Source organism: Austrofundulus limnaeus, unplaced genomic scaffold (genome assembly GCF_001266775.1).
Source record: "Austrofundulus limnaeus strain Quisiro unplaced genomic scaffold, Austrofundulus_limnaeus-1.0 Scaffold7, whole genome shotgun sequence".
Taxonomy (NCBI): domain Eukaryota; kingdom Metazoa; phylum Chordata; class Actinopteri; order Cyprinodontiformes; family Rivulidae; genus Austrofundulus; species Austrofundulus limnaeus.
Genome location: NW_013952409.1, coordinates 1400233 through 1417756, shown reverse-complemented (window position 1 = coordinate 1417756; position 17524 = coordinate 1400233). Strand labels below are relative to the sequence as shown.

Sequence of the window (17524 nt, the reverse complement as noted above, 5' to 3'; positions counted from 1 at the left end):
TGTCTCAAGAAACAAAGAGGATGTGAGAAATGCAATTCCGAGTCTTTTGCAATGAATAATATTTTATGTAGGATTATATAAAAAGAGTACCGCCAATGGTAAATAATACACCTGTCAGAGTAATCAGAYTCAAGTCTGCAGTTCACCTCAGGGCTGTGAACTGGTAACACTGTAGTTTTATTATATTAAATGAACTACCATGCAAAACATTAGCAAAAATTAAGCAATAAGACTTAACAAAAATAAGACAGAAACAAATGTAATGTAGCCTGTTCTCCAGAAATGTTTAAAATAAAAACAGAATTTAAAGTAATGGGATGATCTTACTGAAAAACAATCCAACTTATATGACCCATCTCATCAAAACTGAGGATTAAGTCAAATTTGTTGAAAATCARCTGAGCACATTTTTTMATTCCTGCTTTTTAAGCTACATTTTGATKCCAGGATCATTGTGATACCWWGAGTAGCTCCAGATATGCCTTGATTTGTCTTCCTAATCATGAGAACCCATTGATATTTGGTCTGAATCCTATTTTTAGGTTATTCTAATGAGAAATTGTTGTCATATTAAGAAAGAAACCTCACCATCTGGAAAGAAAAAAGCTTCGCTTCACAGGGAAAATCTAAAACATTTAATTTTTTTTTGCTCAAAATCATATTTTTTGTTGCTCAAAAAAGTGCCTCAAAAATTAGCTAAGATTATGTTTCAGATAGTTCATTCATTCAAATGATCCATTAAGGTTTTCATTTTAATTTGACAAAATGCAACTGTTGCATTTGTTTAAACCAAAGCACTACATCTGCAGATTTCTCCAAATACCACTTTGTGACTTAAAGTTCCTGTGACATGCATATTCTTCAAATACAAAAAGTCAAAGAAAACATCTTTATATTTAAGAAAGTTGGAATAATGCACACGATTTAACCCATTTTGTCCCTTAACTGGCATATTTTCTTTTGAACTTAGCTCAGCCAAAGTGAAACAGGAAGTGACATCAAAGGGGAACTTTTTAAACAAAGAAAGCTCTCTGGTCTTTGTTGATTGAAACAACACTACTTGAACTCTGACTCTTCATCTCTCTCTGATAGTGACTCAAAATAATCTTAAACATCAGATTCTTCTCTACAGTCTGTGTTGTTAGCTGTTGTAGCAGTGCTCTGATCACATGCAGACATTCCCCTTTGACATCACTTCCTGTTATTTTACAGGCAAAAATCAACTGTTCATCTCAGCGACATGAAACTTCTTTTGCAGTATTTTGCCAATGACACCTTTTCAAAAATGCATTCATATGTATTACAAAAAATTGACGCCACAGGCACTTTAATACCTGGTTTGATTTGATGGGCCACATATAATCAGCAAAGGAGTTCAGGTGTATCTGAAAGTGTGTGAAAAGCTGTTTGTGCAGAAAGCATGGCCAGTGGTGAGCTGTGAGCCAGCTGCAGCTCAGAGTAATAAAAAGCATTTCATCCATATTCAATAACTCAACAAACACGTCCAGCRGGAGAGAACGAGGCAGAAAGAAAAAAACAACAACTGATGTAATATTCCTCCAGAAAGAATGATGACCTGATGTAACACCAGTGAAAACTGCCCAATGCTGCCAACAGCACTGGTCACTGAAATAAAGAGCTATGTACCCAACGATATTCTGTTTTAACCAGTGCTAATCCAATTATCTTGGGGTGACTGAAAGCCAAACGTAGCTGCAAATCTTCCCTTGTCCTTGAGGAATTAGTAAACCCAACCTTACACTAGCTGGCACGGTTCTCCAAAAACGATTACCCTACTTCACGAGCTCTCAGCCGTGCAGCCTTCGCCCCTCCACTGTGTCGAGCGTTCCAGGAAAATATGGCAGCCATGTTGCGAACGGGGGCTGTGGGAGTTGTTTCAAGGATGCTGAAAGCAAATGTGTTTGTGAGGGATGGATGGATGGACAGCGGTTGCTCATAATCCTGCCCATAACACTCTCCCCCGGGCGATGCRAAGGATGGTATCACTCCACCTCCTCCTCCATCATCGGCAACCCATCCGTGGCCAGACGGAGTGAGAGTCCCAGACTTTGTTAATTATTCACCAGGTGAGGATGACTCACGGTGGCTGAACAGCCTTGAGAGGGAGGAGGAGGAGGAGAAGCAGAGGGGGTTTGGTGGTGGACAGAGATGAGAGGAAATAAAGATGTTGAACTGATCAGTTCTGCTTGATGTGAGGAGTTTTGGGGAGTGTGGTGATGGAGCAACAGGTCAGATAAAAACCTTTCTTTAATGAAGGAGGGTTTTTGTTCTTCTRACATACAGATTAAAGCCAGATGGTTTCTTGTAACAGGAAAAAGTGGAGATGAATCTCACACATCAGCAACAGAATCTTACATAAGTTATTTAAAATAACTGAAGTCTTACATAATTTGCAGAGTAAGCCTACAGCATCATTTTAAATCTAGAAGTGCTGATGCCCATTTTCAGAAAATACTAGTCTGTAACACGTAGCTGCTCACTACCATTACGTTTTACTGTTTTTTGATGGCATAATGTTTACTGAAATTACTTTAAGACGCTACGCAAGACGGGAGAAGTGTGCCAGTATGTTGTATAAGATGAAAATAACACTGATTAGATAGTATAACTAAGTAGTTAAAAAAAGAAGGTTAGATGAAGCTAAATTATAATTGTCTAAGATATGAACAGAAAACACAGAGGGGTGAAGGAAGTATTGAGGGCACTGCAGCTGTTGTGGTAAAAAAAAGGAAGCTGAAGTCAAAAGGCAAAGCTCTCGGTTTATTGGTCTATGTGGTCATTAAGTGTGGATGGTGATGGTAAGAATGAGTCCACAWATACAAGCTGCTGAAAGGAGCTTCCTCTGAGCATCCAGAGGAGATTGGAGCAAAACTGTAGTAAAACGCTGCTCTTCTACATAAAAATGAATCAGATGATGCTGTTAGGATCTTAAGAAGTCTCCTCTTGTGATGAAGTTAGATGGAAGGATGAAGGGAACAGAGATGGATGAATAAAATTATACATGGATGGTGGGATGCATGGAATAATAAATGGATGAATAAAACAATACATATACATATGCATGGATAACTAATAAATGGATGGATGAAGAGAATAATGAACATTTGACTGATTGATGGCTGAATAGAATAATGGATAATCGATTGATGAATGGATAGATGGATGGACGGATAAATAAGACATAATGAATGGATGGAAATAATGGATGGATGGATGACCAGAATAATGATGGATGGGTGGAGAGATAAATAAATAAATAAATAAATAAATAAATAAATGGATGGATGGATTGATAAACAGAATAATAGACTGATGATGGATGGATAAATAGAAATAATGGATGGATGGATGACCAGAATAATGATTGATGGATGGATGGATGGATGGATGGATGGATGGATGGATAGATTATTAAATAAAATAAATAAATAAGTGGAAGGATGGATGGATTGATTGATAAAATACACAGATAAACAGATGGATAGATGAACAGATGGGTGAAAAAAGTCTATAGAAGTAAAAAAAAAAAGCTGAAAACTGAGTTTGAACATTTAGTCCAACATCTATTACAGTTTCAGTGTTAATTGTGTTGTTCCAGCTGTTTGTCCATTTGTTTTTAATTATAAGACAGATAAATATACAATTTATGAAAATCAACAACATTACAGCCACGAGAAATAAAAACACAAGACATTTTTACCAAAACTAAGTTTGATTCAAAAGGTAAATTATTAGGAAAGTTAAGAGTTCACAAAAATTCCTTGAAAATCTTGTTAATTATTTTGTTTCGAGAACAGAAATAATTTTGTCAAACAAGGTTTTGGTGAGTTAAAGACTGTTCATTAATTCAAGGTTTGTCAGAATCAGGCACCCAAAAGGACTCAGAACTCATAAAAAACAAAGTACAAGTGATATTTTCATTATCACTCACAAAAAATACTTTGAAAGAGATCCAATTTTCTTTTAGTTTTAAATGGTGGGTATCTGATCAGTTTCAAGGCAAGAAAAGAATAAGGGAACAAAARTACTAAAATCTCAAAAAACACTCAGATTTATGGTATACGTAATGAAAATTTGAACATGAATTCATAAAGAGGTTGAAAAAAAACAATGTTATCTTCGCTGCTACAATTAGGTATTTAATAAAGACAAGACGACAAAAAATTCACTATTATTTCATGTAAAACTGGAAGTTATGGATGAATCCTATTACAGGTGTTCTATATTTAATGATTAAAGACATATTTGAGGAATTAACTGAAATATAGATTGAATTTGACAACATAAATAAGTGCTATTTTATTAGATGTTTGTAGAAAAATAAAAACACCTTTTTATAAGTTTGATTCCTTAATTAAAACACTCTCTTAAATTCCTAAACAGTTGTTTTCCACTTTCCACCTGTCACTTAAAAATAAAAATATTTCTATTAAAACTTGAAAAATCAGCTCCATTCTAAAGTGTGTTTTCTGTTTATAAACAAGGTAAGAAGAACAGCGAGGGACACAGGAGGGAGGACAGAGGCTGGCAAAAACAAAAGGGGAGTGAAAGTAAAGATAAACGAAGGAGAAAATGTGTGTTCGATGTACAGTTATGTGAGAGGGTTTGCGGTGAATATATAAGGTGGGTGGTAAATCTTCGAGGTAGGCAGGCGGGAGCACAAGACAGTCAATTACAGCCTGACTCACTCTCCTCAAAACAACAGCACAGCTCGGGCCCCCCCTGACGGCTGGCATCAAAAGAGGCTTCGACAAAATCGGCCGCAGAGAGAGCTGCATCTGTCSGCCGCTAACCGCCTGACCAACCCGTGACCGCCCCCTCCCTCCAAACCCATCTATAAGTTGGCGACCTGCTAAGGCGAAACGGCTGAATTTGTTCTTCCTGTGACGCAAAAGCAAAATGATTTTTAGAAGTTTTGATTTCAGGAGAGAGAACGGGCCAGAGAAGGTCACATGATTCACCGTTTGGCAACTTGACCAGTTATGACAAACTTCACGGCAATCTGGACACTAAAACTCTTTTCCTGAACCAAAGGAGGACCATGAAATAAATAAATTAGATATTTTCTCAATACTGTGAAGCTATACCATCACTGTAAGCAGCAGGCCTGTCGCAACAGGGCAGGCAAAGCAGGCAACTGCCCAGAGGCCCCAGTCAACGACCTATTATAACTTAAATGCAATAACTAACTGTAGCTGCGTTTCCATTGCAAATGTGTGCYAAATTTTGTCAATATTCTGTTAATGTCGAAAAAACAGTTTTGCAATTGCGGTCTTTCCATTAAGTAAGAAATGCTATTAAAGTCACGCGTGAATACGTTTGTTCTCACGATAAGTCATTACAAACACGGCGGCAATGGATGTAAACACATAGCATGTTGCTACCACGACACTAGCACTCATCATCAGAGGAGACGTCGGCGTCTTTTATCGAGGCTTTCCAGTGACAAGCCCCTTATACTTGGGAGTGGCTACGTATGCTGTGTTTTTTGGAAAACGTAGTCGGTGAGTTTAACACTTTATTTTACTACTTCAGTGATTTTACTACTACTTTTACTTCCTGTTATTTTCTTCTTCATCGTCTTTTTCGCCAGTAGAAACAGCCGGTTCTTGATCACGTGACTCCCGTTATGCGAAAAGTGTTTCCATTGCAGTTTTGCGAAATACATCAATTTCGATACGGTCGAKAAACCACCTCATCCTAGCYCAAAAACATTTTGTCGAAAAACGTAATTTATTTCTAAATTGACGTYTTTCCATTGAGCAAATTTATTTTCGAAATTCWAATTTGCGTATTTTCATGGTCAATGGAAARGCAGCTAGTGTGAGRGTCCCTTTAAGATCTATGGTGATCAATAKAGAAGAGCACTGTTATCAGAATCCCCCTCCCACTAACTACACGTACARGAGGTCCACCACGAGCCCAGAGATGCTCACAGTGTGTGTGCATGTTCAWTTTAAAGTTAATGTGCAGCCTGCAAAGCGCCTTAAAATGGCCCCGACTCCAAGTGACTTAAAATCTTGGAAAAATTCTTAGACAACATTTTGTCCTCACATTCTGTTCATTTCTCCACTCTCGTGGAGCGGCTCTCCTCCTCCTCTCCTGCTGAAGATGCAGGCGCGCTCAGGGAGACTCTGACACTGATCTAAGGAGGCAGGAGGCATGCTTAGGATGCACTCGTTTGGCTTGTAAACACACTTGGCTGCCCTTAGAGGAGGYAGGTTGAAACAAGTGGCTTTGGCAGTACCAGCAAGGATTTGAGAGGGGATACCTCGTTCCTGTCATTGTTTCTTCCTCTCTGCATTTATCTTTTTTCCTGACACTCATCCAGTCCGTTTGGCTGCCCTCGAGCAGAGGACTCGCATCGCAGCTCAGCCGACCGTTATCTTGACTGAAGGGGGTCTTAACAGGTGTTTAAAGCACACGCATGCAGATTTGCGTTCGCTTGGATGGCAGAGGGCGGCCATTAGAGTCTCATTACTATCTAAAACGAAAGAGGACGAAGGGCAATGGGACACATAATGTTGTGACATTTGGCTCAGAGGAGGAGGACGAGGAGGCGCATGCTGTGCGTTTGAACTGACAGTGTGCAGTGAAGCGCACACCGACTGTGACTGTTGAGACAAATCTTCAGCTTTGTAGTGACACAGTGTGACAAAAGGCTCTTTGTGTACTCTCTCTCGTATTCTGGCTCTCCTGCTCTGCACAGAAGAAACAACAGCAGCAGCCGACAACTTCCGGTGTCCACTAACAACTGTACGGTCACATCGCTGGTCCTTCTCATTTCCATAAGAAAAGAGTGTAAATTAACTGCTACCGATTCCCTCCTGAATCTAAAAAAGGACGATTCGCTCGTGCTGATTTGAGCCTTTTGTTGTGTCAATAAGAGACTGAACAATGTGTAAAGCAACAAGCTAACGGCTAGGCCTGTCACGATGAGCAAGAAATCAATTAATCACACAACCAATTAAAATGAAGTCAATAATTTTGCCACATTTGCTTATTTGTTTGTTTTCTTCGTGTCTCTCTCTCTTCTACTTAGCATAGGGAGGAGTGAACCCTCAAACCTCTTTTTACATAATGCAACTTTCGTAAACTTTGTAAGCAGTGCGCGAGTGACCGTAATTATTTTATGAAGCCAGAGGATGGGACACAAAGAATAAATTGTGCCAGCTTGGACAGAGGAGGGTAGTGATGTTGCAGCTTCAGCAGCTGCTTTTGTGTGTTGCTCTCCCAACCTCCGGTCCCGGTCCGTCCGTAACTTTAGGTAAATTTCATAAATGTCCTTAAACTTTGTAAGCAGCGTACGAGTGACTGTAATTACCGTATTTTATGAAACCAGAGGAAGAAACATACAGAATAAATTGTGTGGTTTGGATAGCGGAGGTGGGAAGTGATGTTACAGCTTCAGTAACTGTTGTGTTGTTCTCCCAATCTCCGGTCCAAGTCAGTTCGTAACTTTTTTTTCCCTTTTACGCACATAAATTTCAGAAACTTCTGTGAGCTTTGTAAGTGGGGGTGTTATTATTTGCTTAAAATAGTCTCCAAACAATATTAGAGTTTATCTTAATAATTTCTACGACAATTTTTTGTTCAGCAAAATTAGTTATTGCGACAGGCCTACTAAGTGGCAACCCAAACAGAAAAGAAATACACATCACCCTCCACTTTTCATGCTACAGTTTCAGACTCTAACCCATAATTTACATTACATGTGTTACAGCTTCGCTGCGCTGCACTGCGCAGGTGGCAGCTGTGCATTTCAAGTCCAGTTTACACCACCTCCGCTCCGGTCTAACAGACGTGCAGGAAGGAGATCGTGCGATAAATTCAGTGATAAATGTGGAAGTCACAGCAAAAAATAATCAATTCTGTGAAAGACGAACTCCAAACACAGCTGAAAACATTGATTTAAAGACTTTTGATATCTATGGTTGAAACTGTCTCGCTGTTGTCTTTCTGAAACTTCTGATTTCAAAACAAAATCCACGTGTATCGTGTGTGTACATATTATGCTTCATCTACGTTTCCATCTGCTTCCCAAACAGAACGATACATTCTGACAGCATTTGTGTAGAAATATATCCATATATTTATTAATATAGGTGCAATTTTGACATTATTCCGACAAATTATTCTGCCGAATAGTGTCTTATTTAGAAAATACGGATGTTGTGCTCGTTCCTTTTCCTGTTGGTGCGACGTAATCTTTAAAAATTTGACTCCAGAGCAGCTCCGGCGTCCATCAAAAATAGGATTTGTTGTAACTTTGCCGGATCACCGTCTGCTCACCGCCGCCGTGCGCAGCCAGTGTAAACACCGTCATTGATTATAATGGGTGCGTATTTGCTGTGGAGGTCAGACTGGAGCGGAGCGGAGACGGAACGCATGTAGTGTAAATTAGGGGTAAGACCAGCAAATACTGAGAAAAGACAAAGCTGAAGCTGTTTTAGTCAAAACTTTAAAATAGTAAGATATCAGGCTCAGCACTAATATTCCAGCATATTTTATAGTTCTATACATTTTCTTCTCATTTCTTATTTGACAATGATTGCACTGTAAATACAGCCCAAACTAAACATGAAGTAATGGATTGAGAAAGAAGACAGGAGTTTATGATGATGATTTTTGACAGGAGTAACATCTGCTGGCTGACCATTGTGTTGTTTTAATTTACAAATGTGGTGTTTTCCAACCTGAGCCATTTAAACAAACATTAAAAAAAGAGCCTAAAAAAGGTTTATTACCAAAAGACTAGATTATGTTTGGAGATTTTCCACTCACCTCTCAGGTCCTGCCCAGAGCGACCCGGCCCGCAGGTGGTGCTCTGCCTCGGCATGCGCAGCGAGGCGCGTAACGGAGTGTGCCTCTGCTCATCCAGGTACGCCAGGTCCTCCAGGTGTGCCGAGCTTGTAGCTGTGTTGTTGTTTGTGAGTGACAGGAAGAATGAGATGTTCAGAAGAAGACATGAGAAAAACAACATGCTAATGTCACAGTGTGTGCACTTCAGCAGCAAACAAACAAACCCATAATATGCAKGCATGCGAAAGAGGGTGGCAAAGGTTGGTGCGGGCGCCCTGAGGCAGCTGTCACGTTCCTGTTCTTACACTAACTCAAGCAGGAAACGGGGATCTGGCTCGGTGTGCTTTGGTCCTCAAATTCCCTTCTCGCCGTGTCTGTCARGCAGCGCGGAGGCAGATGCCACCCGGCCCCTCTCAGGATTAATTAGCTCGGCAGACAAATGTCTTATTCATGGAGAGAGCGCCGTCTGACGCCGGCTGCTGATTGTTCACGCCACACCGTGTCTTTAGGTCCAACACTCTGAACCGCTGAATGCTAAATGAGATCCGACGCGGCCAGTGGAAGTGAGCAACATGATTCTCCATCACACCTGAACCCCATCGGCTCAGAAAAAGGTGAGAAAACACGAAACGCTCCAACATTAAAATTCAGGCAGAACTAAGGGGCTGAAATATTCAGCGTCTGGCAGATCGGTGACAGATGAGGGCAAAGTTGCTTCCAGTGGGAAAAAGCAGCAACACAGTCAACAATTTTTGTTCTGAATTAAAAGCACTGAAATTATATGCTGAGAAATGACAGAGTGATATCTATGTGGAATCTCATGCAATATTGCAAGATATCACCCATCAAATTCATTATTTTGTAAATTGAAAATACTGAAGTTCTTTGATTTGGTTGATTATATTCTACTGGTTATGTATAAGGCCCACAAAAACACATTACATTTTAACGTCAAAGTAAAATTTGTTAAGAGAAAGAGTTGTTATAACCTTAAAGGGACAGAGATATTTGTAAAACCCAAATTCAGAACTAGTTTGAAGTAACGGTGTACTTTAATTCAAGGAATAAAACTATGGAATAATTTGGGGAGTGATGTAAAAAACGCAGGATCGTTATGTACATTTAAGAAAATTATAAAAGTTAGATTGCTAAAGAAATACGAAACAGTATAAGGTGTATTTATATAAATTGTTGTTTTAGAGGGATTAGATTTTCTTGTCTTTTGTTAATAACAGATTTTTTTTGTTGTATGAACTTACTCTAGAAAAAAGGGGCAGATATAAGACTTTTTTCTTCTCTCTGCTGCCTTTCATTTCATTTTGTGATTTTGATATACATATTTTTTCTCTCATTTTTCTTTTTATACTTTTCTTTTTATTGTATATTGTTTATAAAATTATTTGTTTTGTTTTAATGAAATGAATAAAGGATTGAAACTGAAACTGATATTATGCTCAAATAGGTGTTGTGAATGAGTCTCAGCAACTACCACCTCTCACAACAATTACAGCCATTTTTGTGTTGACTAATGTGGATTAGCTGTGGTGTTGTGGCCATCTTAAATTAGATTTGATCCAAGTCAGGTAGATGCTCATCAAATTATTACTTCCTGAAAGTTTCAATCAATCCAGTGGTTCATGGGAAATCTTGCTAACAGAGAAAAACACGTCTCAAATTATTAATGGGAAAGTTTTAAACAGATCTTACGTAATCAATTAGTGCTCAGAGTACGTATTCTGTAGGACTCAACTACCACAACACCAAATTTCAGCTCAATATTCGTAAAATTGACTCAGATGGAGCAATCTTTCTGTTTGAGTTTCATTAAAATCTGTCCTTAAATGAACACAGACATGGGCACAACATTATAATTTAGAGGATTTATTTTCCTTTGTAAAACAAAACGGATTAATGTTTCAGAGCTGAACAATTTCCCCATCAGTTACTGCATGAAAACACTTTTTTTTCAACCTATCAACGCAGTAAGGCTGTTATAAAGTGAGACACGTCACAAACACGAGTTAGTGTTTGTGTTGGCACTCGGATTGTGCTACCGTGGTGATCGCAATTACTGTTATTACGGATGACAGAAGGAATGAACAAAACAAAAACACAATAAAAGTTTCATCAAGTTAGATTTTCTTTTTTAAAATGTTTTTAAATATTCTATTATCCGACACAAAAATGTGAAAGGTGGGAGAAAACGTTTTTTATTTCTGTGTGCTTTTCTGTTGAAGATTTTATTAAAACTTATCACTATACATGTACACCTGATCATTGTTTGGACCCAATTCAATTTAAGTCACAGCTAACTGGCATTAGTCAACACAAAATATCTATAACTTAGTAAATTTAACATATTTTGAGTTTTATGTGGTAGTAGCAAAACATCGTGAGCAAAAGAGATACAGCTCATTTCTCAAATCAAGATGATTTTAGTTTAAAACTCTGGCTGTGTCCAAATTCAGGAGCTGCGTCCTTCTAAGGACCCGGTCCATGTAGACCAGGTCCATTATGGACTGCTAAGACCAGAAGAAAGTGGCTGCGAATTTGGAATTAATTTAAATTAACAAAATTGGCTTAGCAGCAAAATATAATTTTTTATACCGCCAGATTTTTTTTAAAAACTGTACTCCTGTCTCGCTCCATCTCTCACTTCGTCCACCATTACAAGCAAAAAAAACAAAAAACCTCCCAGACTCATTTGTGAGCCACAYTTGGAGGAGCCTTGGGCAGTGACGTAATCGGCCTTTGAACGACGCAACCCCTGAATTTGGACACAGCCTCCGTCTTGAAATGTGGCGGGCGATCTTTTGTTTTTTGCAAAGAACAAAGAACTGTGACTTTCCTTTCTTCCACACAATACCTGAAACAGCTGTGAGGTTCGGTCAAAGTCAAGAGGTTGGAGGGAGGCGTTAGTGGAAATCCATGCTCCTTTTCAGCGTCATCCTTTGTGTCTGTCTGCACTGTAAGTCTCCACGGAGCAGACATTTCAGCTTCCTTCTCTTGTCTTTGTGAAACTCAACACAGACACTCATTCTGTTCCGAGTTTAAAGAGCGGTTTCTGTGCCACTCTGATTGAAGCTCAGTTAAGCGTGTGTGTGCGACTGAACGAGTGAGTCACCGCATCTACAAACCCCCTCGAAAAACGAGGCACATGGGTTTCCCAAATAGGAGGGGAAATAGCAGCTGGGAATGCTGGAGGTTTGGCCCTGATAGGAATGGAAGGGGTGGTGGTGTGTGGAGGGGGGGAACTGGTAGTGCAACTGAGCTAAAAGCAGGAAGAGTGGAGGCATTAATATCTGCTGCTAAACCAAGGAAGAATGACTCAGGGCTTCAGGGCTGGCAAGTCTTTCTTCTTCTTCTTCTCTCTTTCAACTGTGCTTGAATGTGAGAACTTGGATCTGTGTGCTCATCATTCCTATCTGCAATGCAGCAGGCTGCCGGGGGATCACATTCACAGCTGCTGTGCCAATGCGCTAAAACTACACGCAGAGCGGAGAGAAGGAACGCAGGAAGGCAGAGTAAGCACAGAACTCAGCAGGAAGTAGCAGGTATCCACGAAAAGTCTGACTGAGCACCAGAAAGCTTTGGGGTGACGACAGCAGAACAACAGATACTCCCTGCTCACAACCCCGTCTGAAAAAGTTGGGATGTTGTTTAAAAAGGTATAAAAGTCAGAATGCAATGATTTGAAAATCTAATACTCATATTTTATTCACAATAGCTTAAACAAAGAACTTTTATACCACCTTTGAGATTGAGGAAGTATTGCAGACCCCAAACTAGTGATTGGTGCATTTTTTGGTAACACTTTATTTGAAGGGGTGTGCATAAGACTGTCATGACATTGTCATAAATACGACATAACACCTGTCATGAACTTAAATGAGTCCTCATGAATGTTTATAAAAGTTGTCATTAGGTGTCATTCGGTAAATTATGACACTTTTAATGCAAAGTTAACCTTGTTTAAAATGTCTTTGATATGACAATTTAACATTAACCAAGACAAAAAAGTCTTTGTTATGACAACTTGACAGTAACCAAGAAATCATAACCTGTTATAAAAGCTACAAGTATCAACTTTAACATTTTATTACACTGTCATTTGTTGTTAGTCTTAACTTTGGCTGTCATGAGACCAATATATGCCATTAATATTTTCCCTTACCTCAAGTAAAGTGGAACATGTTAGACTTGTTATAAAGACGTCTTTAAGTGTCAATACACCGACAAATGCTTATAAATACTCTAACTTATCAAGACATTTTTTTGTCTTGGTTAATGTCAAGTTGTCATAACAAAGACATTTTAAACAATGTCGACTTTGCATTAAAAGTGTCATAATTTAACGAATGACACTTAATGACAACAGTCATAAACATTCAGGAGGAATTGTTCATGACAGGCGTTATGTCATATTTATGACAGTGTTATGACAGTCATATGCACACCCCTTCAYATAAAGTGTTACCCATTTTTTAGCTGTAAAAATGTCTTATTTTTCCATGTACATTKATAAGGCTGTATGAAGATCTGTTCAGGTTCGTTCCATGGATGATTGGCTGGTATTATGACCAGTGTAGTTGAAGCTTTTCACGTCATGACCTTTYAGRRAGTTTAGTTTTCGAAATATGAATTAAATTCAGGCAGGAAAACAAGGGAAAAAACCCKAKKAAAAAACGGATGGACYGTAGAATGAARGCTGTTTGGCTAAAAATATTAAAGTAAAGACTATAGAGCASGGGTGGGCAATCCTGGTCCTRGAGGGCCYCTGTCATGGATGTTATATTTGTTCCTCTGATTCAACACACCTGATTCAGTGATTGATTTCGATTATCAGGTTCTACCTAAGCTTGGTAATCARCCATTCATTCAAATCAGGTGCGTAAACATGCAGGATAGCAGCCTTGTAGTGCTGGGTTTACAAGATAATTGTGCTGATGTTTTCCTTGATTTTGTCCTTACAACAWTCTTATGGARGCTCAGWTTATCGTGATGGCTCTAAAGATAATCTTAGGAGATGTTCCTGTCGTGTGTGGTGTGTTGAGAGTGATCTTGTCAGCTTAGAAGGACATCGGGWCCGCTCCAACCTCAAATTGGGAATATTCAACATGTAGGACTGTCTTGGCCTGATATCCCAGAGCGTATGGTGTTCCCCGAGGATAAATGACCTCACAGCCTGTTGAATGCGACAGGTAGCCAATCAGAAAAAGAGGTGATTGGAACACGAAGTGGAATCCAAAATACAGAAGACAAAACCTCGGCCATGAAGCATCAGAGAATCCGGTGGGCGTCGAAGACGTCATTTTGTTTTGTTTGTTTCTCTGTTGAAAAATAGTCCACAAACTATCTCCATTCTTCTTTTTTGTCGGCCATGTTTTATACTCTGAACACACATTTAATCTCAAGAGGGTTTTTGAGTTTTTCCTGTCTGACACCTGAATGTTTGTGCGTGGTGTGTTGTCTTAGCTGTGTGGCTGCACACCACACACTGTAGGACCAACTCTGTTATATTTATGATTTTTAMCATCGCATGTTGAGGTCTCTATGGTTTTGAAAGTTAACTGACCATTTAAAAATCTTGCCGCGTAAACCAGGCATAAAATMACTAATTAAAATGAATTGTGCTGAGGATGACTCGCTTAGATTTTAAACTCAGAATCTGTTAAATTTAGTGTTGAGGCTAATTCTATGTTTGCTACAGTTGCTTTGAAGTGGCGGCCATCTTTAATCAGGTTGAGCCTCCCCATGGCCCATCTGCTCTCAGTGACAGAGAAGCGTGATGYAAACCATGTCATTTTGTTCTCATGTTGTCCACCTCCTCTTGTCACAAGACCCAGGCCAACTTTTTCACGTTCCTCCTTATACAAAATTAATTAWAGTGGTTCAGTCTAAGGAAGCCAGCAGATRGAGCTGAATCACTTTGTCACWGTCTTCCATCTTGAGTAGAACATTGGCGACAGTGGAAAGGAAAATCTCCCTTTTAACAGGAAGAAACACCCACAATTATWATGCGWTTGGTCAGAAGTTTGTGTTTGTTTATGCTGAAGTGRTTGAACAGCAATGGTGCCATTTTGCTTCAACTACTTCCAGAAGCCGATTGTTGTACCTGCAAACAGACACTATAAAAGATAGTTAAATGGTCAAAAACGGATGGGTTTTTATCTTTTTCYGACTGGAGATTCCAGCTGAAGAAACTCATGCAGCGATGTGTGTTCAGGAAAACGAACATCGAGAAAGCACATGACCGCATGTTGACGGTTCGGTTTTGGTAATCAGCTGTAGATTTACATCCAGTGATTAATCCATCCAGTTGTTCCTGAGACATTTAGCGAAKAGACAGCAGGCGAAAACATTATCCCCCTTTCAGCAGCAGATAAATGTGTCCCCACATTGTACCATTTTTGCTTCTACATTTCCACTTAGCTCTCCAGAACGAGCTGGCAGCACCACAGAGAGAGAAAGAACAGAAAATGCTCGGCCCTGGTTCTGCTTCCTCCATATCCATCTTCAGCTCAACCAACGCACTGCCTTCATTAGGTAACACAGTCAACACCCCCCCACCCCACACACACACACACACACACACACACACACACCACTCCTCATTTTCCTCCCCGGTCGCCTTCTGCTCCGTTTCCCTCCCCCTCTCTGCACATCAAAGCCCAGTGTCTCTGTCACTCTGGGGGATAGAAACGGTTAAAGCCCGGGGCTTTGATGTTCCACTGCTGGGTGAGCTCAGCCAATCCTTGGCCGGCGCTCGCCTCCCGTCCCCTACACCGTCTAATAATTCTTTGTGGAGGAGAGATTGTGAAACGCTCGTTCACTTCTCCATCTCCCCTCACGTGGAGCTCCTGTACGCCAGAGAAATGCAATCCTTTRTCTTTATCAACCACCGAGGAAGGCGATAATGTTGTCCCTGTCAGAAACTAATCAATCAGCTCTACAACTGTCTCGTTTTTGGAGGCAACCCCATTCAAGATGGTTCTAACACATGACGTATGATGGCATTTATAAAGTTAGACCAAATCAGCTACATCTTTGTTTGTTTTTTTTTCACGAGATGATTTTAGTTGGGGTTAATGAAGGCTGTTAGATTTAATAAATAATCCAACTGCACCATTCCCACTTGAAATCATGAAATTATTTTCATCATCTGCAGCTTGCAGCGTGTAATTTTTACAATCGTCTCCGGCTCTCTGAGTCCTGTTTGAAGATGAGATCGAAGATGAATATCAGGCTGCTCCGGAAAGACAGTCATGTCAAACTGCAGAACACGAGCAGCATGAAGACGAGGTCATGGCTGCGGCGACGGGCACGATCGGGAGATTTAATGTAATGTTCCTACATGTACACACAAACACTTTGTCCACAGTGGGAGTGGGGGAAGCAGTGCATAACCTCGGCGTTAAAAAAAAAACTGACATTTTTCCTGATATACATTTGTGAAAATGCTGAGTCAGCATTCACACTGTAGTACTGTTTATAGTTTATTTTGTAAGTTTATTGAACTGTAACTAGTTCAGCATGTGTTTTTGATTATTTAGGTTTTGTTTAAGACATTTAAGCTTTTGTTTTTGTAATGTTTAAAACTGATGAAATGTTTAACTTTATGTATTTTTCCACACAAAATGTACTGAGATCTCTTAAGATCTTTAAAAAAATGTGCCCTCTTTGAAATATACTTCAGCTCCTCATTTTTGTCTAAAGTGTGCTTTTTGTATGTTCTTTTTTTCATTTGATGTTTCCTTTTGTCTTTTTTTCTTTATATCACCCTAGTTGTATTTTTTGTTGGTTTTGTCTCCTTATGTGTCTTTTTTGTTTGTCTTTTATGTCTCCTTTTTATTTACTACTTGTCCTTTTTGTCTTTGTGCTTTTTCTATTTTTCAAACAGCCCTGAAAGTTCAGCTATAATTCAACTCCCTTTCATATTTTAGCAAATTTCTGCAAAGTCATTCAACTCTAAGCATTCATACTGCATTTTTGTAGAAAATGCCATTTCTCTAGTTACGGTTACTTTTGGGAGCATTTTGCAGCAGCTACAAAAAGAAACACACATGAATGGAGCGCTCCTTTAGCCATACAAAAGCTTCTCCTCTGTGACGTTCTTCCAGCTGCAGCATGTTATTCTGCATAAGCCTTTTCCCCGACCGTGTTATTCACGGCTCTGTAGGTTCAATCCACACCACAGGGCTGTAGGGAGCTTAATAAAGTGACGCTGTGGATTTGTAGTTAACAAAACTTCCAGCACAACCCTATCCCAGCTGAAGGCAAGAGTTGTTTCCATCCTAAAGCGAAAGATCAGACGTTTTGAAGTTCTTCTGAAAGGTGATGAACGAAAAAATACCTATTCAGACAGCTCTTTAAAATGTAGTTAAATTCTGACCATAATGAAAAGCTAACATATCATCTGACTGAATCACTGCCATCTTAAGGCAACTCCAGTCTTGAAAAGTTTGAAGTGGTTCAAGCAAACATTATTTGCTAAACCTTAACACTGCTGTTAATTTCACATTACAAAGTTATTTACTCTGAATTCTGTGGTTAGACARTAAATTCTGTGGGTTTTTACAATGAATTTTGTGGCAATTTATAATTATGCTGAATTCTGTAGTTATGGGTAGCTATAAATTATGGTTACACAGGACAGGAGGTACCATGGGCATAACTGCCATAGGCACCGGGTGGGACATGG

General features: G+C 39.4%; 1 protein-coding gene across 12 annotated transcripts in view; it reads right to left on the bottom strand.

Annotated features, from left to right (window-relative positions):
• The window catches only part of tanc2b (tetratricopeptide repeat, ankyrin repeat and coiled-coil containing 2b), a 168903-nt gene that overhangs the window by 24383 nt on the left and 126996 nt on the right, over positions 1-17524 (bottom strand). For 11 of the 12 annotated variants that reach the window (XM_014032295.1, XM_014032320.1, XM_014032333.1 and 8 more), the window contains one exon: positions 8806-8937. In XM_014032295.1, the coding sequence (XP_013887749.1) occupies positions 8806-8937 (132 nt within the window). Of the gene's footprint in view, positions 1-8805; positions 8938-11689; positions 11840-17524 lie in introns of those variants that run through there. The other variant, XM_014032379.1, reaches the window with a different exon arrangement.